General features: G+C 48.2%; 1 protein-coding gene across 1 annotated transcript in view; it reads right to left on the minus strand.

Moving 5' to 3' along the window:
• ASB18 (ankyrin repeat and SOCS box containing 18) overlaps positions 1-25,511 on the minus strand; it is a 167,441-nt gene that overhangs the window by 60,424 nt on the left and 81,506 nt on the right. The window contains exons 3-4 of the mRNA XM_069225556.1: positions 22,857-23,361; positions 21,857-21,970 (exon numbers count right to left, since the gene is read on the minus strand). Of these exons, the coding sequence (XP_069081657.1) occupies positions 21,857-21,970; positions 22,857-23,361 (619 nt within the window). The remainder of the gene's footprint in view (positions 1-21,856; positions 21,971-22,856; positions 23,362-25,511) is intronic.

A 25,511-nucleotide genomic window follows, 5' to 3' on the forward strand; every position in this document is an offset into this window, starting at 1 on the left:
AAGGTTCTGTTACCCAGAATCCTTTGCAAACCTCAAAATTTGGCTAAAAAAACACATGTTCCTCACATTTCTGTGGCAGAAAGTTCTGGAATCTGAGAGGAACCACAAATTTCCTTCCACCCAGCGTTCCCCCAAGTCTCCCGATAAAAATGATACCTCACTTGCGTGGGTAGGCCTAGCGCCGGCGACAGGAAACACCCCAAAGCGCAACGTGGACACGTCCAAAATTTTGGAAGAAAACAGAGGTGTTTTTTGCGAAGTGCCTACCTGTAGATTTTGGCCTCTAGCTCAGCCAGCACCTAGGGAAACTTACCAAACCTGTGCATTTCTGAAAACTAGAGACCTAGGGGAATCCAAGATGGGGTGACTTGCGGCGCTCGGACCAGGTTCTCTTACCCAGAATCCTTTGCAAACCTCAAAATTTGGCTTAAAAAACACATGTTCCTCACATTTCTGTGGCAGAAAGTTCTAGAATCGGAGAGGAGCCACAAATTTCCTTCCACCCAGCGTTCCCCCAAGTCTCCCGATAAAAATGATACCTCACTTGCGTGGGTAGGCCTAGCGCCGGCGACAGGGAAACACCCCAAAGCGCAACGTGGACACATCCAAAATTTTGGAAGAAAACAGAGGTGTTTTTTGCGAAGTGCCTACCTGTAGATTTTGGCCTCTAGCTCAGCCGGCACCTAGGGAAACCTACCAAACCTGTGCATTTCTGAAAACTAGAGACCTAGGGGAATCCAAGGAGGGGTGACTTGCGGGGCTCGGACCAGGTTCTGTTACCCAGAATCCTTTGCAAACCTCAAAATTTGGCTAAAAAAAACACATGTTCCTCACATTTCTGTGGCAGAAAGTTCTAGAATCGGAGAGGAGCCACAAATTTCCTTCCACCCAGCGTTCCCTCCAAGTCTCCCGATAAAAATGATACCTCACTTGCGTGGGTAGGCCTAGCGCCGGCGACAGGAAACACCCCAAAGCGCAACGTGGACACGTCCAAAATTTTGGAAGAAAACAGAGGTGTTTTTTGCGAAGTGCCTACCTGTAGATTTTGGCCTCTAGCTCAGCCGGCACCTAGGGAAACTTACCAAACCTGTGCATTTCTGAAAACTAGAGACCTAGGGGAATCCAAGATGGGGTGACTTGCGGGGCTCGGACCAGGTTCTCTTACCCAGAATCCTTTGCAAACCTCAAAATTTGGCTAAAAAAACACATGTTCCTCACATTTCTGTGTCAGAAAGTTCTGGAATCGGAGAGGAGCCACAAATTTCCTTCCACCCAGCGTTCCCCCAAGTCTCCTGATAAAAATGATACTTCACTTGCGTGGGTAGGCCTAGCGCCGGCGACAGGAAACACCCCAAAGCGCAACGTGGACACATCCAAAATTTTGGAAGAAAACAGAGGCGTTTTTTGCGAAGTGCCTACCTGTGGATTTTGGCCTCTAGCTCAGCCGGCACCTAGGGAAACCTACCAAACCTGTGCATTTCTGAAAACTAGAGACCTAGGGGAATCCAAGGAGGGGTGACTTGCGGGGCTCGGACCAGGTTCTGTTACCCAGAATCCTTTGCAAACCTCAAAATTTGGCTTAAAAAAACACATGTTCCTCACATTTCTGTGGCAGAAAGTTCTGGAATCTGAGAGGAGCCACAAATTTCCTTCCACCCAGCGTTCCCCCAAGTCTCCCGATAAAAATGATACCTCACTTGCGTGGGTAGGCCTAGCGCCTGCGACAGGAAACACCCCAAAGCGCAACGTGGACACGTCCAAAATTTTGGAAGAAAACAGAGGTGTTTTTTGCGAAGTGCCTACCTGTAGATTTTGGCCTCTAGCTCAGCCAGCACCTAGGGAAACTTACCAAACCTGTGCATTTCTGAAAACTAGAGACCTAGGGGAATCCAGGGAGGGGTGACTTGCGGCGCTCGGACCAGGTTCTGTTACCCAGAATCCTTTGCAAACCTCAAAATTTGGCTAAAAAAACACATGTTCCTCACATTTCTGTGTCAGAAAGTTCTGGAATCGGAGAGGAGCCACAAATTTCCTTCCACCCAGCGTTCCCCCAAGTCTCCTGATAAAAATGATACTTCACTTGCGTGGGTAGGCCTAGCGCCGGCGACAGGAAACACCCCAAAGCGCAACGTGGACACATCCAAAATTTTGGAAGAAAACAGAGGTGTTTTTTGCGAAGTGCCTACCTGTAGATTTTGGCCTCTAGCTCAGCCGGCACCTAGGGAAACCTACCAAACCTGTGCATTTCTGAAAACTAGAGACCTAGGGGAATCCAAGGAGGGGTGACTTGCGGGGCTCGGACCAGGTTCTGTTACCCAGAATCCTTTGCAAACCTCAAAATTTGGCTAAAAAAACACATGTTCCTCACATTTCTGTGGCAGAAAGTTCTGGAATCTGAGAGGAGCCACAAATTTCCTTCCACCCAGCGTTCCCCCAAGTCTCCCGATAAAAATGATACCTCACTTGCGTGGGTAGGCCTAGCGCCTGCGACAGGAAACACCCCAAAGCGCAACGTGGACACGTCCAAAATTTTGGAAGAAAACAGAGGTGTTTTTTGCGAAGTGCCTACCTGTAGATTTTGGCCTCTAGCTCAGCCAGCACCTAGGGAAACTTACCAAACCTGTGCATTTCTGAAAACTAGAGACCTAGGGGAATCCAGGGAGGGGTGACTTGCGGCGCTCGGACCAGGTTCTGTTACCCAGAATCCTTTGCAAACCTCAAAATTTGGCTAAAAAAACACATGTTCCTCACATTTCTGTGGCAGAACGTTCTGGAATCGGAGAGGAGCCACAAATTTCCTTCCACCCAGCGTTCCCCCAAGTCTCCCGATAAAAATGATACCTCACTTACGTGGGTAGGCCTAGCGCCGGCGACAGGAAACACCACAAAGCGCAACGTGGACACGTCCAAAATTTTGGAAGAAAACAGAGGTGTTTTTTGCGAAGTGCCTACCTGTAGATTTTGGCCTCTAGCTCAGCCGGCACCTAGGGAAACCTACCAAACCTGTGCATTTCTGAAAACTAGAGACCTAGGGGAATCCAAGATGGGGTGACTTGCGGGGCTCGGACCAGGTTCTGTTACCCAGAATCCTTTGCAAACCTCAAAATTTGGCTAAAAAAACACATGTTCCTCACATTTCTGTGGCAGAAAGTTTTGAAATCTGAGAGGAGCCACACATTTCCTTCCACCCAGCGTTCCCCCAAGTCTCCCGATAAAAATTATACCTCACTTGCGTGGGTAGGCCTAGCGCCAGCGACAGGAAACACCCCAAAGCGCAACGTGGACACATCCAAAATTTTGGAAGAAAACAGAGGTGTTTTTTGCGAAGTGCCTACCTGTAGATTTTGGCCTCTAGCTCAGCCGGCACCTAGGGAAACCTACCAAACCTGTGCATTTCTGAAAACTAGAGACCTAGGGGAATCCAAGGAGGGGTGACTTGCGGGGCTCAGACCAGGTTCTGTGACCCAGAATCCTTTGCAAACCTCAAAATTTGGCTAAAAAAACACATCTTCCTCACATTTCTGTGGCAGAAAGTTCTGGAATCTGAGAGGAGCCACAAATTTCCTTCCACCCAGCGTTCCCCCAAGTCTCCCGATAAAAATGATACCTCACTTGCGTGGGTAGGCCTATGGCCCGCGACAGGAAACACCCCAAAGCGCAATGTGGACACGTCCAAAAATTTTGAAGAAAACAGAGGTGTTTTTTGCGAAGTGCCTACCTGTAGATTTTGGCCTCTAGCTCAGCCGGCACCTAAGGAAACCTACAAAACCTGTGCATTTCTGAAAACTAGAGACCTAGGGGAATCCAAGGAGGGGTGACTTGCGGGGCTCGGACCAGGTTCTGTTACCCAGAATCCTTTGCAAACCTCAAAATATGGCTAAAAAAACACATGTTCCTCACATTTCTGTGGCAGAAAGTTCTGGAATCTGAGAGGAGCCACAAATTTCCTTCCACCCAGCGTTCCCCCAAGTCTCCCGATAAAAATGATACCTCACTTGCGTGGGTAGGCCTAGCGCCGGCGACAGGAAACACCCCAAAGCGCAACGTGGACACGTCCAAAATTTTGGAAGAAAACAGAGGTGTTTTTTGCGAAGTGCCTACCTGTAGATTTTGGCCTCTAGCTCAGCCGGCACCTAGGGAAACCTACCAAACCTGTGCATTTCTGAAAACTAGAGACCTAGGGGAATCCAAGGAGGGGTGACTTGCGGGGCTCGGACCAGGTTCTGTTACCCAGAATCCTTTGCAAACCTCAAAATTTGGCTAAAAAAACACATGTTCCTCACATTTCTGTGGCAGAAAGTTCTGGAATCGGAGAGGAGCCACAAATTTCCTTCCACCCAGCGTTCCCCCAAGTCTCCCGATAAAAATGATACCTCACTTGCGTGGGTAGGCCTAGCGCCGGCGACAGGAAACACCCCAAAGCGCAACGTGGACACATCCAAAATTTTGGAAGAAAACAGAGGTATTTTTTGCGAAGTGCCTACCTGTAGATTTTGGCCTCTAGCTCAGCCGGCACCTAGGGAAACCTACCAAACCTGTGCATTTCTGAAAACTAGAGACCTAGGGGAATCCAAGGAGGGGTGACTTGCGGGGCTCGGACCAGGTTCTGTTACCCAGAATCCTTTGCAAACCTCAAAATTTGGCTAAAAAAACATATGTTCCTCACATTTCTGTGGCAGAAAGTTCTGGAATCTGAGAGGAGCCACAAATTTCCTTACACCCAGCGTTCCCCCAAGTCTCCCGATAAAAATGATACCTCACTTGCGTGGGTAGGCCTAGCGCCGGCGACAGGAAACACCCCAAAGCGCAACGTGGACACATCCAAAATTTTGGAAGAAAACAGAGGTATTTTTTGCAAAGTGCCTACCTGTAGATTTTGGCCTCTAGCTCAGCCGGCACCTAGGGAAACCTACCAAACCTGTGCATTTCTGAAAACTAGAGACCTAGGGGAATCCAAGGAGGGGTGACTTGCGGGGCTCAGACCAGGTTCTGTGACCCAGAATCCTTTGCAAACCTCAAAATTTGGCTAAAAAAACACATCTTCCTCACATTTCTGTGGCAGAAATTTCTGGAATCTGAGAGGAGCCACAAATTTCCTTCCACCCAGCGTTCCCCCAAGTCTCCCGATAAAAATGATACCTCACTTGCGTGGGTAGGCCTATCGCCCGCGACAGGAAACACCCCAAAGCGCAATGTGGACACGTCCAAAAATTTTGAAGAAAACAGAGGTGTTTTTTGCGAAGTGCCTACCTGTAGATTTTGGCCTCTAGCTCAGCCGGCACCTAAGGAAACCTACAAAACCTGTGCATTTCTGAAAACTAGAGACCTAGGGGAATCCAAGGAGGGGTGACTTGCGGCGCTCGGACCAGGTTCTGTTACCCAGAATCCTTTGCAAACCTCAAAATTTGGCTAAAAAAACATATGTTCCTCACATTTCTGTGGCAGAAAGTTCTGGAATCTGAGAGGAGCCACAAATTTCCTTACACCCAGCGTTCCCCCAAGTCTCCCGATAAAAATGATACCTCACTTGCGTGGGTAGGCCTAGCGCCGGCGACAGGAAACACCCCAAAGCGCAACGTGGACACGTCCAAAATTTTGGAAGAAAACAGAGGTGTTTTTTGCGAAGTGCCTACCTGTAGATTTTGGCCTCTAGCTCAGCCAGCACCTAGGGAAACTTACCAAACCTGTCCATTTCTGAAAACTAGAGACCTAGGGGAATCCAAGGAGGGGTGACTTGCGGCGCTCGGACCAGGTTCTGTTACCCAGAATCCTTTTGAATTTTTAAGTCAAAATTTGGCTTAAAAAACACATGTTCCTCACATTTCTGTGGCAGAAAGTTCTAGAATCGGAGAGGAGCCACAAATTTCCTTCCACCCAGCGTTCCCCCAAGTCTCCCGATAAAAATGATACCTCACTTGCGTGGGTAGGCCTAGCGCCAGCGACAGGAAACACCACAAAGCGCAACGTGGACACGTCCAAAATTTTGGAAGAAAACAGAGGTGTTTTTTGCGAAGTGCCTACCTGTAGATTTTGGCCTCTAGCTCAGCCGGCATCTAGGGAAACCTACCAAACCTGTGCATTTCTGAAAACTAGAGACCTAGGGGAATCCAAGGAGGGGTGACTTGCGGGGCTCAGACCAGGTTCTGTGACCCAGAATCCTTTGCAAACCTCAAAATTTGGCTAAAAAAACACATCTTCCTCACATTTCTGTGGCAGAAATTTCTGGAATCTGAGAGGAGCCACAAATTTCCTTCCACCCAGCGTTCCCCCAAGTCTCCCGATAAAAATGATACCTCACTTGCGTGGGTAGGCCTATCGCCCGCGACAGGAAACACCCCAAAGCGCAATGTGGACACGTCCAAAAATTTTGAAGAAAACAGAGGTGTTTTTTGCGAAGTGCCTACCTGTAGATTTTGGCCTCTAGCTCAGCCGGCACCTAAGGAAACCTACAAAACCTGTGCATTTCTGAAAACTAGAGACCTAGGGGAATCCAAGGAGGGGTGACTTGCGGGGCGCGGACCAGGTTCTGTTACCCAGAATCCTTTGCAAACCTCAAAATTTGGCTAAAAAAACACATGTTCCTCACATTTCTGTGGCAGAAAGTTCTGGAATCTGAGAGGAACCACAAATTTCCTTCCACCCAGCGTTCCCCCACGTCTCCCTATAGAAATGATACCTCACTTGCGTGGGTAGGCCTAGCGCCGGCGACAGGAAACACCCCAAAGCGCAACGTGGACACGTCCAAAATTTTGGAAGAAAACAGAGGTGTTTTTTGCGAAGTGCCTACCTGTAGATTTTGGCCTCTAGCTCAGCCGGCACCTAGGGAAACCTACCAAACCTGTGCATTTCAGAAAACTAGAGACCTAGGGGAATCCAAGATGGGGTGACTTGCGGGGCTCGGACCAGGTTCTCTTACCCAGAATCCTTTGCAAACCTCAAAATTTGGCTAAAAAAACACATGTTCCTCACATTTCTGTGGCAGAAAGTTCTGGAATCGGAGAGGAGCCACAAATTTCCTTCCACCCAGCGTTCCCCCAAGTCTCCCGATAAAAATGATACCTCACTTGCGTGGGTAGGCCTAGCGCCGGCGACAGGAAACACCCCAAAGCGCAACGTGGACACATCCAAAATTTTGGAAGAAAACAGAGGTATTTTTTGCGAAGTGCCTACCTGTAGATTTTGTCCTCTAGCTCAGCCGGCACCTAGGGAAACCTACCAAACCTGTGCATTTCTGAAAACTAGAGACCTAGGGGAATCCAAGGAGGGGTGACTTGCGGGGCTCGGACCAGGTTCTGTTACCCAGAATCCTTTGCAAACCTCAAAATTTGGCTAAAAAAACATATGTTCCTCACATTTCTGTGGCAGAAAGTTCTGGAATCTGAGAGGAGCCACAAATTTCCTTCCACCCAGCGTTCCCCCAAGTCTCCCGATAAAAATGATACCTCACTTGCGTGGGTAGGCCTAGCGCCGGCGACAGGAAACACCCCAAAGCGCAACGTGGACACATCCAAAATTTTGGAAGAAAACAGAGGTATTTTTTGCGAAGTGCCTACCTGTAGATTTTGGCCTCTAGCTCAGCCGGCACCTAGGGAAACCTACCAAACCTGTGCATTTCTGAAAACTAGAGACCTAGGGGAATCCAAGGAGGGGTGACTTGCGGGGCTCGGACCAGGTTCTGTTACCCAGAATCCTTTGCAAACCTCAAAATTTGGCTAAAAAAACATATGTTCCTCACATTTCTGTGGCAGAAAGTTCTGGAATCTGAGAGGAGCCACAAATTTCCTTCCACCCAGCGTTCCCCCAAGTCTCCCGATAAAAATGATACCTCACTTGCGTGGGTAGGCCTAGCGCCGGCGACAGGAAACACCCCAAAGCGCAACGTGGACACGTCCAAACTTTTGGAAGAAAACAGAGGTGTTTTTTGCGAAGTGCCTACCTGTAGATTTTGGCCTCTAGCTCAGCCAGCACCTAGGGAAACTTACCAAACCTGTCCATTTCTGAAAACTAGAGACCTAGGGGAATCCAAGGAGGGGTGACTTGCGGCGCTCGGACCAGGTTCTGTTACCCAGAATCCTTTGCAAACCTCAAAATTTGGCTTAAAAAACACATGTTCCTCACATTTCTGTGGCAGAAAGTTCTAGAATCGGAGAGGAGCCACAAATTTCCTTCCACCCAGCGTTCCCCCAAGTCTCCCGATAAAAATGATACCTCACTTGCGTGGGTAGGCCTAGCGCCGGCGACAGGAAACACCCCAAAGCGCAACGTGGACACGTCCAAAATTTTGGAAGAAAACAGAGGTGTTTTTTGCAAAGTGCCTACCTGTAGATTTTGGCCTCTAGCTCAGCCGGCACCTAGGGAAACCTACCAAACCTGTGCATTTCTGAAAACTAGAGACCTAGGGGAATCCAAGATGGGGTGACTTGCGGGGCTCGGACCAGGTTCTCTTACCCAGAATCCTTTGCAAACCTCAAAATTTGGCTAAAAAAACACATGTTCCTCACATTTCTGTGGCAGAAAGTTCTGGAATCGGAGAGGAGCCACAAATTTCCTTCCACCCAGCGTTCCCCCAAGTCTCCTGATAAAAATGATACCTCACTTGCGTGGGTAGGCCTAGCGCCGGCGACAGGAAACACCCCAAAGCGCAACGTGGACACGTCCAAAATTTTGGAAGAAAACAGAGGTGTTTTTTGCGAAGTGCCTACCTGTAGATTTTGGCCTCTAGCTCAGCCGGCACCTAGGGAAACCTACCAAACCTGTGCATTTCTGAAAACTAGAGACCTAGGGGAATCCAAGATGGGGTGACTTGCGGGGCTCGGACCAGGTTCTCTTACCCAGAATCCTTTGCAAACCTCAAAATTTGGCTAAAAAACACATGTTCCTCACATTTCTGTGGCAGAAAGTTCTGGAATCGGAGAGGAGCCACAAATTTCCTTCCACCCAGCGTTCCCCCAAGTCTCCCGATAAAAATGATACCTCACTTGCGTGGGTAGGCCTAGCGCCGGCGACAGGAAACACCCCAAAGCGCAACGTGGACACATCCAAAATTTTGGAAGAAAACAGAGGTGTTTTTTGCGAAGTGCCTACCTGTAGATTTTGGCCTCTAGCTCAGCCGGCACCTAGGGAAACTTACCAAACCTGTGCATTTCTGAAAACTAGAGACCTAGGGGAATCCAAGGAGGGGTGACTTGCGGGGCTCGGACCAGGTTCTGTTACCCAGAATCCTTTGCAAACCTCAAAATTTGGCTAAAAAAACACATGTTCCTCACATTTCTGTGGCAGAAAGTTCTGGAATCTGAGAGGAGCCACAAATTTCCTTTCACCCAGCGTTCCCCCAAGTCTCCCGATAAAAATGATACCTCACTTGCGTGGGTAGGCCTAGCGCCAGCGACAGGAAACACCCCAAAGCGCAACGTGGACACATCCATAATTTTGGAAGAAAATAGAGGTGTTTTTTGCGAAGTGCCTACCTGTAGATTTTGGCCTCTAGCTCAGCCGGCACCTAGGGAAACCTACCAAACCTGTGCATTTCTGAAAACTACAGACCTAGGGGAATCCAAGATGGGGTGACTTGCGGGGCTCGGACTAGGTTCTGTTACCCAGAATCCTTTGCAAACCTCAAAATTTGGCTAAAAAAACACATGTTCCTCACATTTCTGTGGCAGAAAGTTCTGAAATCTGAGAGGAGCCACAAATTTCCTTCCACCCAGCGTTCCCCCAAGTCTCCCGATAAAAATGATACCTCACTTGCGTGGGTAGGCCTAGTGCCGGCGACAGGAAACACCCCAAAGCGCAACGTGGACACATCCAAAATTTTGGAAGAAAACAGAGGTGTTTTTTGCGAAGTGCCTACCTGTAGATTTTGGCCTCTAGCTCAGCCGGCACCTAGGGAAACCTAACAAACCTGTGCATTTCTGAAAACTAGAGACCTAGGAGAATCCAAGGAGGGGTGACTTGCGGGGCTCGGACCAGGTTCTGTTACCCAGAATCCTTTGCAAACCTCACAATTTGGCTAAAAAAACACATGTTCCTCATATTTCTGTGGCAGAAAGTTCTGGAATCTGAGAGGAGCCACAAATTTCCTTCCACCCAGCGTTCCCCCAAGTCTCCCGATAAAAATGATACCTCACTTGCGTGGGTAGGCCTAGCGCCGGCGACAGGAAACACCCCAAAGCGCAACGTGGACACGTCAAAAATTTTGGAAGAAAACAGAGGTGTTTTTTGCGAAGTGCCTACCTGTAGATTTTGGCTTCTAGCTCAGCCGGCACCTAGGGAAACCTACCAAACCTGTGCATTTCTGAAAACTAGAGACCTAGGGGAATCCAAGGAGGGGTGACTTGCGGGGCTCGGACCAGGTTCTGTTACCCAGAATCCTTTGCAAACCTCAAAATTTGCCTAAAAAAAAACACATGTTCCTCACATTTCTGTGGCAGAAAGTTCTGGAATCTGAGAGGAACTACAAATTTCCTTCCACCCAGCGTTCCCTCCAAGTCTCCCGATAAAAATGATACCTCACTTGCGTGGGTAGGCCTAGCGCCGGTGACAGGAAACACCCCAAAGCGCAACGTGGACACGTCCAAAATTTTGGATGAAAACAGAGGTGTTTTTTGCGAAGTGCCTACCTGTAGATTTTGGCCTCTAGCTCAGCCGGCACCTAGGGAAACCTACCAAACCTGTGCATTTCTGAAAACTAGAGACCTAGGGGAATCCAAGATGGGGTGACTTGCGGGGCTCGGACCAGGTTCTCTTACCCAGAATCCTTTGCAAACCTCAAAATTTGGCTAAAAAAACACATGTTCCTCACATTTCTGTGGCAGAAAGTTCTGGAATCGGAGAGGAGCCACAAATTTCCTTCCACCCAGCGTTCCCCCAAGTCTCCTGATAAAAATGATACCTCACTTGCGTGGGTAGGCCTAGCGCCGGCAACAGGAAACACCCCAAAGCGCAACGTGGACACATCCAAAATTTTGGAAGAAAACAGAGGTGTTTTTTGCGAAGTGCCTACCTGTAGATTTTGGCCTCTAGCTCCGCCGGCACCTAGGGAAACCTACCAAACCTGTGCATTTCTGAAAACTGGAGACCTACGGGAATCCAAGGAGGGGTGACTTGCGGGGCTCGGACCAGGTTTTGTTACCCAGAATCCTTTGCAAACCTCAAAATTTGGCTAAAAAAACACATGTTCCTCACATTTCTGTGGCAGAAAGTTGTGTAATCTGAGAGGAGCCACAAATTGCCTTCCACCCAGCGTTCCCCCAAGTCTCCCGATAAAAATGATACCTCACTTGCGTGGGTAGGCCTAGCGCCCGCGACAGGAAACGCCCCAAAACGCAACCTGGACACATCCCATTTTTTGAAAGAAAACAGTGCCTACCTGTGGATTTTGGCCTGTAGCTCAGCCGGAACCTAGGGAAACCTACCAAACCTGTGCATTTCTGAAAACTAGAGACCTAGGGGAATCCAAGGAGGGGTGACTTGCGGGGCTCGGACCAGGTTCTGTTACCCAGAATCCTTTGCAAACCTCAAAATGTGGCAAGAAAAACACATGTTCCTCACATTTCTGTGGCAGAAAGTTCTGAAATCTGAGAGGAGCCACAAATTTCCTTCCACACAGCGTTCCCCTAAGTCTCCCGATAAAAATGATACCTCACTTGCGTGGGTAGGCCTAGTGCCGGCGACAGGAAACACCCCAAAGCGCAACGTGGACACATCCAAAATTTTGGAAGAAAACAGAGGTGTTTTTTGCGAAGTGCCTACCTGTAGATTTTGGCCTCTAGCTCAGCCGGCACCTAGGGAAACCTAACAAACCTGTGCATTTCTGAAAACTAGAGACCTAGGAGAATCCAAGGAGGGGTGACTTGCGGGGCTCGGACCAGGTTCTGTTACCCAGAATCCTTTGCAAACCTCACAATTTGGCTAAAAAAACACATGTTCCTCACATTTCTGTGGCAGAAAGTTCTGGAATCTGAGAGGAGCCACAAATTTCCTTCCACCCAGCGTTCCCCCAAGTCTCCCGATAAAAATGATACCTCACTTGCGTGGGTAGGCCTAGCGCCGGCGACAGGAAACACCCCAAAGCGCAACGTGGACACGTCCAAAATTTTGGAAGAAAACAGAGGTGTTTTTTGCGAAGTGCCTACCTGTAGATTTTGGCTTCTAGCTCAGCCGGCACCTAGGGAAACCTACCAAACCTGTGCATTTCTGAAAACTAGAGACCTAGGGGAATCCAAGGAGGGGTGACTTGCGGGGCTCGGACTAGGTTCTGTTACCCAGAATCCTTTGCAAACCTCAAAATTTGCCTAAAAAAAAACACATGTTCCTCACATTTCTGTGCAGAAAGTTCTGGAATCTGAGAGGAACTACAAATTTCCTTCCACCCAGCGTTCCCTCCAAGTCTCCCGATAAAAATGATACCTCACTTGCGTGGGTAGGCCTAGTGCCGGCGACAGGAAACACCCCAAAGCGCAACGTGGACACGTCCAAAATTTTGGAAGAAAACAGAGGTGTTTTTTGCAAAGTGCCTCCCTGTAGATTTTGGCCTCTAGCTCAGCCGGCACCTAGGGAAACCTACCAAACCTGTGCATTTCTGAAAACTAGAGACCTAGGGGAATCCAAGATGGGGTGACTTGCGGGGCTCGGACCAGGTTCTCTTACCCAGAATCCTTTGCAAACCTCAAAATTTGGCTAAAAAAACACATGTTCCTCACATTTCTGTGGCAGAAAGTTCTGGAATCGGAGAGGAGCCACAAATTTCCTTCCACCCAGCGTTCCCCCAAGTCTCCTGATAAAAATGATACCTCACTTGCGTGGGTAGGCCTAGCGCCGGCGACAGGAAACACCCCAAAGCGCAACGTGGACACATCCAAAATTTTGGAAGAAAACAGAGGTGTTTTTTGCGAAGTGCCTACCTGTAGATTTTGGCCTCTAGCTCAGCCGGCACCTAGGGAAACCTACCAAACCTGTGCATTTCTGAAAACTAGAGACCTAGGGGAATCCAAGGAGGGGTGACTTGCGGGGCTCGGACCAGGTTTTGTTACCCAGAATCCTTTGCAAACCTCAAAATTTGGCTAAAAAAACACATGTTCCTCACATTTCTGTGGCAGAAAGTTCTGGAATCTGAGAGGAGCCACAAATTGCCTTCCACCCAGCGTTCCCCCAAGTCTCCCGATAAAAATGATACCTCACTTGCGTGGGTAGGCCTAGCGCCCGCGACAGGAAACGCCCCAAAACGCAACCTGGACACATCCCATTTTTTGAAAGAAAACAGTGCCTACCTGTGGATTTTGGCCTGTAGCTCAGCCGGCACCTAGGGAAACCTACCAAACCTGTGCATTTCTGAAAACTAGAGACCTAGGGGAATCCAAGGAGGGGTGACTTGCGGGGCTCGGACCAGGTTCTGTTACCCAGAATCCTTTGCAAACCTCAAAATGTGGCAAGAAAAACACATGTTCCTCACATTTCTGTGGCAGAAAGTTCTGAAATCTGAGAGGAGCCACAAATTTCCTTCCACACAGCGTTCCCCTAAGTCTCTCAATAAAAATGGTACCTCACTTGCGTGGGTAGGCCTAGTGCCGGCGACAGGAAACACCCCAAAGCGCAACGTGGACACATCCAAAATTTTGGAAGAAAACAGAGGTGTTTTTTGCGAAGTGCCTACCTGTAGATTTTGGCCTCTAGCTCAGCCGGCACCTAGGGAAACCTAACAAACCTGTGCATTTCTGAAAACTAGAGACCTAGGAGAATCCAAGGAGGGGTGACTTGCGGGGCTCGGACCAGGTTCTGTTACCCAGAATCCTTTGCAAACCTCACAATTTGGCTAAAAAAACACATGTTCCTCACATTTCTGTGGCAGAAAGTTCTGGAATCTGAGAGGAGCCACAAATTTCCTTCCACCCAGCGTTCCCCCAAGTCTCCCGATAAAAATGATACCTCACTTGCGTGGGTAGGCCTAGCGCCGGCGACAGGAAACACCCCAAAGCGCAACGTGGACACGTCCAAAATTTTGGAAGAAAACAGAGGTGTTTTTTGCGAAGTGCCTACCTGTAGATTTTGGCTTCTAGCTCAGCCGGCACCTAGGGAAACCTACCAAACCTGTGCATTTCTGAAAACTAGAGACCTAGGGGAATCCAAGGAGGGGTGACTTGCGGGGCTCGGACTAGGTTCTGTTACCCAGAATCCTTTGCAAACCTCAAAATTTGCCTAAAAAAAAACACATGTTCCTCACATTTCTGTGCAGAAAGTTCTGGAATCTGAGAGGAACTACAAATTTCCTTCCACCCAGCGTTCCCTCCAAGTCTCCCGATAAAAATGATACCTCACTTGCGTGGGTAGGCCTAGTGCCGGCGACAGGAAACACCCCAAAGCGCAACGTGGACACGTCCAAAATTTTGGAAGAAAACAGAGGTGTTTTTTGCAAAGTGCCTCCCTGTAGATTTTGGCCTCTAGCTCAGCCGGCACCTAGGGAAACCTACCAAACCTGTGCATTTCTGAAAACTAGAGACCTAGGGGAATCCAAGATGGGGTGACTTGCGGGGCTCGGACCAGGTTCTCTTACCCAGAATCCTTTGCAAACCTCAAAATTTGGCTAAAAAAACACATGTTCCTCACATTTCTGTGGCAGAAAGTTCTGGAATCGGAGAGGAGCCACAAATTTCCTTCCACCCAGCGTTCCCCCAAGTCTCCTGATAAAAATGATACCTCACTTGCGTGGGTAGGCCTAGCGCCGGCGACAGGAAACACCCCAAAGCGCAACGTGGACACATCCAAAATTTTGGAAGAAAACAGAGGTGTTTTTTGCGAAGTGCCTACCTGTAGATTTTGGCCTCTAGCTCAGCCGGCACCTAGGGAAACCTACCAAACCTGTGCATTTCTGAAAACTAGAGACCTAGGGGAATCCAAGGAGGGGTGACTTGCGGGGCTCGGACCAGGTTTTGTTACCCAGAATCCTTTGCAAACCTCAAAATTTGGCTAAAAAAACACATGTTCCTCACATTTCTGTGGCAGAAAGTTCTGGAATCTGAGAGGAGCCACAAATTGCCTTCCACCCAGCGTTCCCCCAAGTCTCCCGATAAAAATGATACCTCACTTGCGTGGGTAGGCCTAGCGCCCGCGACAGGAAACGCCCCAAAACGCAACCTGGACACATCCCATTTTTTGAAAGAAAACAGTGCCTACCTGTGGATTTTGGCCTGTAGCTCAGCCGGCACCTAGGGAAACCTACCAAACCTGTGCATTTCTGAAAACTAGAGACCTAGGGGAATCCAAGGAGGGGTGACTTGCGGGGCTCGGACCAGGTTCTGTTACCCAGAATCCTTTGCAAACCTCAAAATGTGGCAAGAAAAACACATGTTCCTCACATTTCAGTGGCAGAAAGTTCTGGAATCTGAGAGGAGCCACAAATTTCCTTCCACCCAGCGTTCCCCTAAGTCTCTCAATAAAAATGGTACCTCACTTCTGTGGGTAGGCCTAGCGCCCACGAAAGGAAATGGCCCAAAACACAACGTGGACAGAACATATTTTTTCACAGAAAACAGAGGTGTTTTTTGCAAAGTGCCTACCTGTGGAGTTTGGCCTCTAGCTCAGCCGGCCCCGGGAGGGGGGGGCAGAAATGCCCTAAAATAAATTTGCCCCCCCCAGCCCCCTCCCCCCCCGGGAGCGACCCTTGCCTATGGGGTCGCTCCCCCTGCGTGACATTGGCGCCAAAAAACAAATCCCAGGTGCCTAGTGGTTTCTGCCCCCTTGGGGGCAGATTGACCTAAAATCGGCCAATCTGCCCCCAAGGGGGGCAGAAATGGCCTAAATACAATTTGCCCCCCAGGGGAGCGACCCTTGCCTGATGCGTAGCTCCCCATCTCGAAAAAAACAAACAAAGAAAAAAAAAACACAACAAAAAAATTTGCCCTGGTGCCTAGAGGGTTCTGCCCCCCCTGGGGGCAGTTCGGCCTAATAATAGGCCGATCTGCCCCCAGGGGGGGCAGAAATGGCCTAAAATAAATTTGGCCAGTGACTAGTGGAAGCTGTACTTGGGCCATGCACCACAACATAGACAGGCAAAGCAAGAAGATGTGCAAAGCCAAAGCTGACATCATGCTGACCAATCAGAAGTATGGGAATTAGAGTGACATTGATTCCAGTGAATGGTAAGTATCAGTAAGTAATGAGTTCTATGGCCCTTTTAATATTTTTTTTTAATACAAGAGATTTTGCAAGCCAGCACAACTACTGTGCAGGTAAAACCTTAAACAGACACTGGCAAAGCCAATAGTTCTTCCATATATAAGAGCTATTGGTTTTTGGCAATGTGTTTTTGTCATGTTGTACAGAACTTGCTGCTGTTCAGCATGTCTAAAAGTTAGGGGCGTGGAGTGTCCTAGCCTGGAGTGGGGGAGTAGAGTGTTGGGAACTGGATTTGTTGGAATAGAGTGTTGTAGAGTGGAGTAGAGGGGAGTAGAGATCTACGTTCAGTTGCAGAAAGTGTCATAGATTGCAGTGTCATAGAGTGCAGTGGCATAGAGTGGAGTGGTGTAGAGTGGAGTGGCATGAAGTGGAGTGAAAGAGGATGGAGTGGGTTAGAGTGGGTCGAGTTAGTGGTGTGGATTGTAGTAGATTGGTTTGGATTTGACTGGGGTAGAGTGAGTGGATTGGAGTGGATGGTCTAGATGGGGGATTGGTTTGGAGTGGGGTGGATTGACATGTGGATGTGGATTTGATTAGCGTGGATTGGAGTAGAGTGGATTAGAGTGGATTAGATTGGGCAGGGATAGGTGGATTGGATTGGTGTAGTAAGACTGGGGTGGGGTGGACTGGACTGGGGTGAGGTGGATCAGATTAGAGTAGGGCTGTTTGGAGTGGGGTTACTTGGAGTGGAGTGGGGTGTATTACATTTGAGTATGGTGGATTGGACTGGACTGCAGGAGAATGGATTGGATTGGAGTGGGATGGATTGGATTGGAGTGGGGTGTATTGGACTAGAGTGGAGTAGAACTGGACTGGACTGGAGTGGGGTGGATTGCTCTGGAGTAGGTTGGATTGAGAGGGTGGACTGGATTGGAGTGGGGTGGAGGACTGAAATCGGGTGGGGTGCATTGAACTGGGGTAGAGTGGGGTGGTTTGGAATGGAGTGGGGTGGATTGGACTGCAGATGAGGGGGTGGATTGAAATGGGGTGGGTTGGGGTGGGGTACAAAGAATGAAGTGGCTTACATTGGAGTAGGGTGGACTGAAATAAGGTAGATTGGATTGGGGTGGGGTAGACTGGGCAGAGTGGACTGGAGTGGGGTAGATTGGATTGGGGTGGAGTGGAGTGAGGTGGATTGGAGTTGGTGGAATGCATTGAGGTGGGGTGGATTGGAGTGGGGTGAAATAAATTGAGTGGGGAGGACTGGAGTGGGGTAGAACAGAATGAAGTGAGGTGGAATGGAGTGGGCTGTAATGGAGTGGGGTAAAGGGAGTGGGGTGGACTGGACTGACGTGCAGTGGATTGGAGTGGAGTAGATTGGATTGCCATGGGGTGGATTGAATAGAAGTAAGGTGAAGAGTGTTGTGGATTGAACTGAGGTGGATTGGATTGGGGGTTGGTGGAATGGATTGGATTGGATTAGGGTGTGGAGAACTGGATTGGGTGGATTGGAGTGGAGTGGGTTAGGGTGGAGTGGGTTGGAGTAGGGGAGATTGGGATTGGCTAGATTGGGGTGGAATGGATTGCTGTGACGTGAATTGGAGTGAGGTGGATTGGATTGGAGTGAGGTGAATGGATTGGAGCTGGGCAGATTGTTCTGGATTGAAGAGGGGCAAATTGGAGTGGTCAGATTGTTTTGGATTGGGGCAGATAGTTTTGGATTGAAGTGGGGCAGATTGTTTTGCATTGGAGTGTGGTGTATTGTGGTGGATTGGATTGGAGAAGGGTGGATTGGTGAGGTAGTGGGGTAGTTTGGATTAGGGTAAAGGGGATTGGATTGGAGTGAGGAAGATTTGATTGGGCTGGATTGGATTGGTGTGGGATGGACTGGATTGGAGTAAGGTGAATTGTGGTTGATTGGAGTGGGAAGAATTGGGATGGAGTGCATGGACTGGGGTGAGGTGGCTTGGACTGAAGTGGGGCAGATTGCAAGTGGGCAGATTAGAGGGGCAGAATGGAGTGGAGCAGATTTGAGTGGGGAGATTGTTTTGGATTGGAGCGGGGCAGATTAAAGTGAGGCAGATTGTTTTGTATTGTAGTGAGGAGAATGGAGTAGGGTGGATTGGAGTGGGTGGATTGTTTTGGATTGGAGTGGGGCCAATTTCAGTGGGGTGGATTAGAGTTGATTGGAGTTGGGTGGATTGAGAAAGGAGTGGGGCAGATTGGAGTAGGGTGGATTGGAGTGGACTGAAGGAGGAGTGATTGGAGTGGTGTGGATTGGATTGGAGTTGGTGGATTGGACTGGAGTGGAACTGGACTGGACGGAAGTGGGGAGGATTGTATTGGAGTGGGTTGAATTGTAGTGGGCCAAGTGGAATGGAGTGGGGTGGATTGGACTGTGGTGGGCTGGATGGATTGGATTGAGCATGGTGGACTGAACTCGGGTGGGGTGGATTGAACTGGGATACAGTGGGGTGGTTTGGAGTGGAATGGATTAGACTGCAGTGGAGGAGGTGGACTGAAGTGGGGTGGATTGGAGTGGGGTGGACTGAATGGAGTGGATTAGTCTGGAGTCGGGTGGATGAAATGGGGTCGACTGGATTGGGGTGGGGTAGACTGGGATAGGGTGGATTGGAGTGGAGTAGATTGGATGGGGTGGATTGAAGTGAGGTGAATGGGAGCCTGGTGGAATGCACTGAGGTGGGGTTGAATGGAGTGGGGTGAAATTAATTCAGTGGGGTGGACTAGAGTAGGGTGGAAATGAGAGGGGTGGAATGGAGTGGGCTGGAATTGAATGGAAAGAGGTGGAATGAAGTGAGCTGGAATGAAGTGGGGTGAAGGGAGTATGGTGGATTGAATTGGAGTGAGGTGGATTGGATTGAGTTAGGTGGATTGGAATGAGGTGGGTTGGATTGGGGTGGGGTGGATTGGACTGGGGTGGGGAGATCTGGATTGGGGTGGATTAGTTTGGTGTGGAGTGAGGTGGATTGGATTGGAGTGGGGTGACTGGACTGGAGTGGGGGAGATTGAAAATAAATCTTTGCAATTTTGGTTGTCCTGCTGGGCATGTTTTTGCTAGTCACACACCTTCTGTTTACATGGCACTAAAAGTAAAAAAGAACAAAATAGTTCCTCAGTCATGTAGGGAGCAGCGGACAGGCACTGATTAAGTTGAATCAATCAGTACTTGGACCCTGTTCCACAAAGAGGAACGAAAATTATGCTAGGCCTGCAGTGACAAATCATGAGGCTATAAAGAAGAGTGCTAGGCAAGGTAACAAATTGTAAGCAATGGGCTCCGAGCACATTTTGTTAAAAACAATGTTTCACAAGCAAGCAAATGCTCTTGCTGGCTTGAGCCTCAAAAGGAGATGCTTCACGCTAGCAACCACCAAGTGCCTGTTGGTTACCAGTTCCAACTAGCAGAGCTTCTCATTTCGGGCATGCAGGTATGTTCCAAAATGTCTTAAGAATAATGAGGCTCAGGCCACCCATTGAACAATGGTCAGAGCTTGCATTTTTCATTTTAATCATGAGCCCAGGGTCTGTATTGTTAAAGAATGACAAGAGTCCCTTTGACACATTTTTAGTTTTATGGTCATGAGACCTTGTAAGTTGAAAATAATACTCTCACTTGGGGACCAAACACAATTAGCAGCAGAGAAACAGATACAAAAATCCGATTTCATCCCAGCCACTCAATTCTTAAGGTAGGTTGGAACATCAAAGAATAAACAACATGTAATATTCCACTGTTCACATTCAAGGAACTAATATGTTTTCAGCACCCGCTTCAAATCTTTTTTTGAAGTGCTAAGCAACTGCCATTTGCTGCCAGGACCAATACCATTACCTCCATCACAATTAACAAAACAAATCACCACTACTATTTCAACCAAAATTTCCATCATCTCCACCACCAGCATTACCAAATCAGCCTTAGTTGTGTTGCGAGAGGAACAGTCCAGCCCAAACTTCTAGGCTAGATCCCTGCTGAATGGGAACACAAGCAAGCCTAAATTTGTTTTGGAAAAGATATGTCTCATCAGAGAAGTATCACTTGGTTGCTTTGGCCTAGTGTGCATGGGAGCCACATCTGAACATCTTTGTTGCAATTAGGGCATCACACTGAGAAAAACAAAAACACGATGGGTGGGCTGCTTGAATTAATTTCAGCCACTGATAATTACATTTAATTGTGTTTTGCCCTCTATGCCACCTTAGGGAGGAACAAGACATATGCAAATCAGACTTGGTCCTGCTCCAACAGGAAATGTCCTGATAACTGCCAGGCTAGGTCCCTTCTGTAGGGGAACACAAGCAAACCCAAACTGAGTATGGCCTGGTTATGCCTCATCAATGAGGAAAAGCTTGTTTCCTGTGGCAGAGTGAACCTGGGACCCACATCTTGGCATGCCCATCAAACTAAGGAAGCAGCACTGAGCACAAAAATAAATAATAACACCACTATTACCTCACCACCACCATTGCTACCACCGTTAGCACCACTCCCAGTAGTAACTGAACCCTCCCCACCAACTATATCACTACCACCACCATAACCACCAGGGCCATTATCACTGTCACCACTACTATCATTACTACACCAGCATTAGCATGACCACAATTATCACCATCATTACCACTGTTACTGCCATTGCTACCACTGTCATCGTTATCACTACAACCACCACCATCATTGCTACCACTACCACACCATGACCACAACTGACAACCACTATCACCACCATGATGATCCCTACTATTACCATCACTACTATTGTGACTAAAACCATCACCACCACTATCTCCATCACCACCACTCTCACCAAAATCACCACTATTAAACACTATCATCCCTGCTACCACCCACTTCCACTAGCACAAGCCATACTACCACCATTTCCTCACTACTATCACTTTCACACACTAGTGCCACTGGCACTATTGCCACCAACAGCACTACCACTGTTATCACAATACTATCACTACCATCTTGTCCCCGTCTACTGTTATCCCCACCACTACATCACATACACCACTAGTACCAGCATTACTACTCTCACAGCAATTTCATCTGGTTGTGTGTGTAGGAGCATTATGGGGGTCATTACAACCCTGGCTGTCTTTGACCACCAGGGCTGTTTTGGATGAAGCACCGCTATGCAGACAGTGAAAAGCGCGACGGGTGCAACTGCACCCGTCGCACAGCTGCAACACCGCCGGCTCCATTTGGAGATGGCTCCCGTGTTGCGGCCAAGATCCCCGCTGGGCCAGGGGTCAGAAACCAGGTTTCCGCCCGCTGGCCCAGCGGGGATCTCATAATAGACCCCGCAGGAGTGCTGCTGTGTTTAACAGTGTTACTCATGTTTGTAAGAGATGATGTTGGCGCATGGGTTAACAACATTGCGTGTGTACTGTATTAGTTCTTGTTATAAAGAAAGAACTATTGATTTTGTCAATGCTCGTTTTAAACTGAAAATAAACCATAATATTAAACTGAATTGAAATACAATGATGGGACCTGACTAAATTGTAGCAATGCACCTCTATGTGGAAATGCAGTTACTCCTATTGTTCCTTCCATAGAGCCCACAGAGTTTTGAAGTACAATTGACACAAATCCACTTCTTCCTATTCAGGGATCTCATTCACACTCTGCCCTTGCACCTCTTCGCTACACACCCTGGTCTTACCTTGTACCTAATCACCCTCCCCCACACTTACCACCAGTATTGTGCCTTACCTGAGACACGTCTTCTGGTATGGTGTCCACCCAATGCTCAGAGATGCTAATGGATTCGTATGAATTGAACAGGATCTCGACAACCAGGGGTGCGGATGCACAGGTCTGCAACACCTGAACAGAAAAGAAATGCATATGTAAAAAAGGCACAGACTGTGAGTGCAGGACTGAAAGGTGACTTCTGGTGTCTTAGTGCTATATTGCATGAAGGTTTAGAGCAGTGTGTAAATCAAGCGCTATTCAGTATGTATTCAGAGATACTATTTATAAGAGGGCATATTTCAAATTGTGCTGCTTGGAGGGGTACCCACCATACAGCAGTTCAAATTAGAACGTTATTACAAATGCACCTTGTTCTTCTTATCCTTCTTATCCACCCTGCTCATATTTACACTCCCACATTCCAGTGTACACTGGTTACAGAACATCATTATCCAAAACACAATGACAGAAGAAACTTGGCTTTCTGCCATCTTGATGCTGTCCATGGTGTATTATGGGTACTGTGTAATGTTGACAGCTAGAGCTCATTAATAGGCAGAGGCTTTTGTCATGGAATGACTACTGTGTGCAGCAAGCAGCAGTTAATATTTCAGTGGTCCACTGTTACGATGCAAGAGGTACTTGAGGCTTACTTTAAACATGGCAAATTCTCTGGAGACTCCACTCACAACCAACAACAAATCAATGATCTCTTTTAGATGGTGAGGAGAAGACCCTCTTTGCACTTACTGGTTTTGAACAAGAAGAGGAAGGAAATCAACTGAATAAAAAGCCATCATTGAGACAGACAAGAAAGCCAACCAATGGTAAGCAACAGCTTGACCCCTGTCTACAGTAAGTATTGGTAGTGTATAGAATAGGTTTTTAACAATGGAAGCTAGAAGCTGGCAAGACTTAAAACAGAACATCACAAGGCATGGGAAGGGAAGGAAGGGTATTTTTCAAAATGATACATGAAGGTTGAGTTTAAAATAAAATTCTCACTGTCCATGCATACCTTTCCAAATGCTGTGGGCCACACTCTCTGAGACCCGTGGTTGAGCAGTGCCCGCACCGTGTGCTGAGGCCTCAGCATTTGCTTGAAAGCTGCTGTCTGCAGTGAGCAGGACAATGGCGAGGCACCGTTGTAGTCGATTGCGTTGACGTCTGCGCCGTTCTCCAACAACAGCTCCACTATATTATGGCTGGCATTCTTGCATGCCTTGTGGAGTGGGCTCTTCTTCTCCTCATCAGTGGCATTGGCATTTGCCCCATGAGAAAGCAGCATTCGGCACACCTGAAAGTAGTTTTCTTGGTGCTTCAGCTCTATGGCCTGCCCACAAGCCACGTTGAGAGGGGTCTCCTGCTGGGCATTCTGGCCATCAACAGCAGCCCCGTGGCACAGGTACAGACGCGTGTGCGCTGGGAGGCCATGCCTGGCTGCAATGTGCAGCGGTGACTCCTGGCTATCCTCGCTGACCCGGCTCACCACAGCACCATATTTGATGAGAAGTTTAGCACACCTATTGAGACACAAGAGTAGTGCATGTTCATTACATATCTACCCTTAACCAACCAAAAAAAGGTACGTCTTATCAAACAACCCCAAGAAACCAAGAGAAAGGCCCTAGCCGAACGAATAAATCGCAGCTCAAACAGCAGCAAAGAAATCTTCACAATCGTCAAAGATTTCACCACACCCACAGCAGCCGCCTGCAACATTACCCCATCACAAGTGTACAATGACCTCTGTTACTTTTTCTGCAGAAAGATCACAACCACATACAGTAACTTTGCCCCACAATTGAACCACTTGAACCTCGCCAGAAGTCCCCCAGTGATGAATGAAGACAACACATTAACCACATGGGACACCATCTCCACAGAGGAAACCACAGCAATAAAGAACATACACCCATCGTATCTTCGACGAAGGAGCAAACTCCATCAGCAAGGTCCTCACCCCCATCTTCAACACCTCCATCACTACAGCCACCTTTCTGGAACCATGGAAACATGTAGCTTCCTAAAGAAGCCCTCAACCAACCAGAGCAAACTCACCAACTACAGACTGATATTCATCCCTGCTTATCCTTCCAAGGTGCTGGAACCATGGAAACATGCAGCTTCATAAAGAAGCCCTCAACCAACCAGAGCAAACTCACCAACTACAGACTGATATTCCTCCTTGCTTATCCTTCCAGGGAGCTGCAAAAACCCATCAGCAAGTGCCTCTCCGACCACCAAAACTGGCTTCTCAACACCACACAATCAAGATTCAGACCCAACCACAGCATGGAGACCACCTTCATAGCACCAACAGATGACATCTGGAATATCTTTGACAGAGGGAAAATCGCAGCCTTCAAAAACATCTCCCATCGGATTCTGATCTGACGACTCCATGAAGCAGGCATTCAGGGACACACCGTCGAGTGGATCTGCACCTTGCTCACCCGAAGAGCTCAATCCGTCTTCACGTCCCTCTACTCCTTAGAAGCACAGAACATCATCTGTGGAGCCCTGCAGTGCTCCTCGCTCAGCCCAATGACCCCACTGACAGATGTCATCTGGACTCATAACATAGAGGTTCTCACATGTGCTGATGACATGTCCCTATCAGACAAACACACAGCACTAGGATGAAGTCGACTGCATGCATAATCGAAGTGGCCACCTGGATGAAGTCCAACTCACTCAAGCTGAGCACAGACAAGATGGTCTTCAGGAAAGACACCTCGACATAGGACTGCACTCAGTGGCCTACAGACCTTGGACCACCCCCCATGCCCAGCTCACTAGCAAGAAACCTCTGAATCATTATTCAACAGCAAACTGGACATGGTCACCCAAGTCAACGCAATTGCATCATCCTGCTTCAACACTGTGAGGATGATGAAGAAACTCTTCAAGTGGCTAACAAACAGGAAAATAATCACACAAGACCTTATCACTAGCTGACTGGACTGTGGGAACATCCTTTTGCTGGAATTACCAAACAGCTCACAAGAAAACTCTAGACCATCCAGAACACAGAAGCCAGATTAGTTCTCAACTTCCCACACTCAGCTCACATCACACCACACCTCAGGGAACTCCACTGGCTCCCGATAAGCATGTACACTTCAAACTCCTCACCCACACCTACAAAACAATCCGTGACAGAGGCACTGCTTACCCGAACAGCTGCATTCATTTCCACCAACCTTCCAGTCACCTCCCGTTAGCCAGATTCTCACTAGCACACATTTTGCACATACACATAAGAACAGCATGGAGCTGCACCTTCTCATTCTTGGCTCCTAAAGCCTGGAACGACCTACCACGACATATCAGAAGCTGAAGACATGGCTTTTTCAGTAAGCATATCAGGCTGGCCCAAACACCTGCTACCTACAAGCACTGGGACATCCTCACAGGTGATTAGCAAGCTATAAAAATACAGTTAAGATAACATGACAGAAACACTTCATCAGGTTTTGCCACGAATAAGAAGCTTTTTCTATCCTCTTCCCTGTGGAAGTAATGTTTTTTTATTGGAATATTATCTTAATCAGAACACCTCGTCCTGAGCACCCACATGCTCTTACCTTGGAATGCATGAATTTATGTTTCTGCAGTGCATTATCTGGATAGACTGTGTCACATGGATTGTACTGTCTCTCTTGTCTCA

This window comes from Pleurodeles waltl, chromosome 3_1, assembly GCF_031143425.1.
Source record: "Pleurodeles waltl isolate 20211129_DDA chromosome 3_1, aPleWal1.hap1.20221129, whole genome shotgun sequence".
In the NCBI taxonomy this organism is placed as follows: Eukaryota; Metazoa; Chordata; class Amphibia; order Caudata; family Salamandridae; genus Pleurodeles; species Pleurodeles waltl.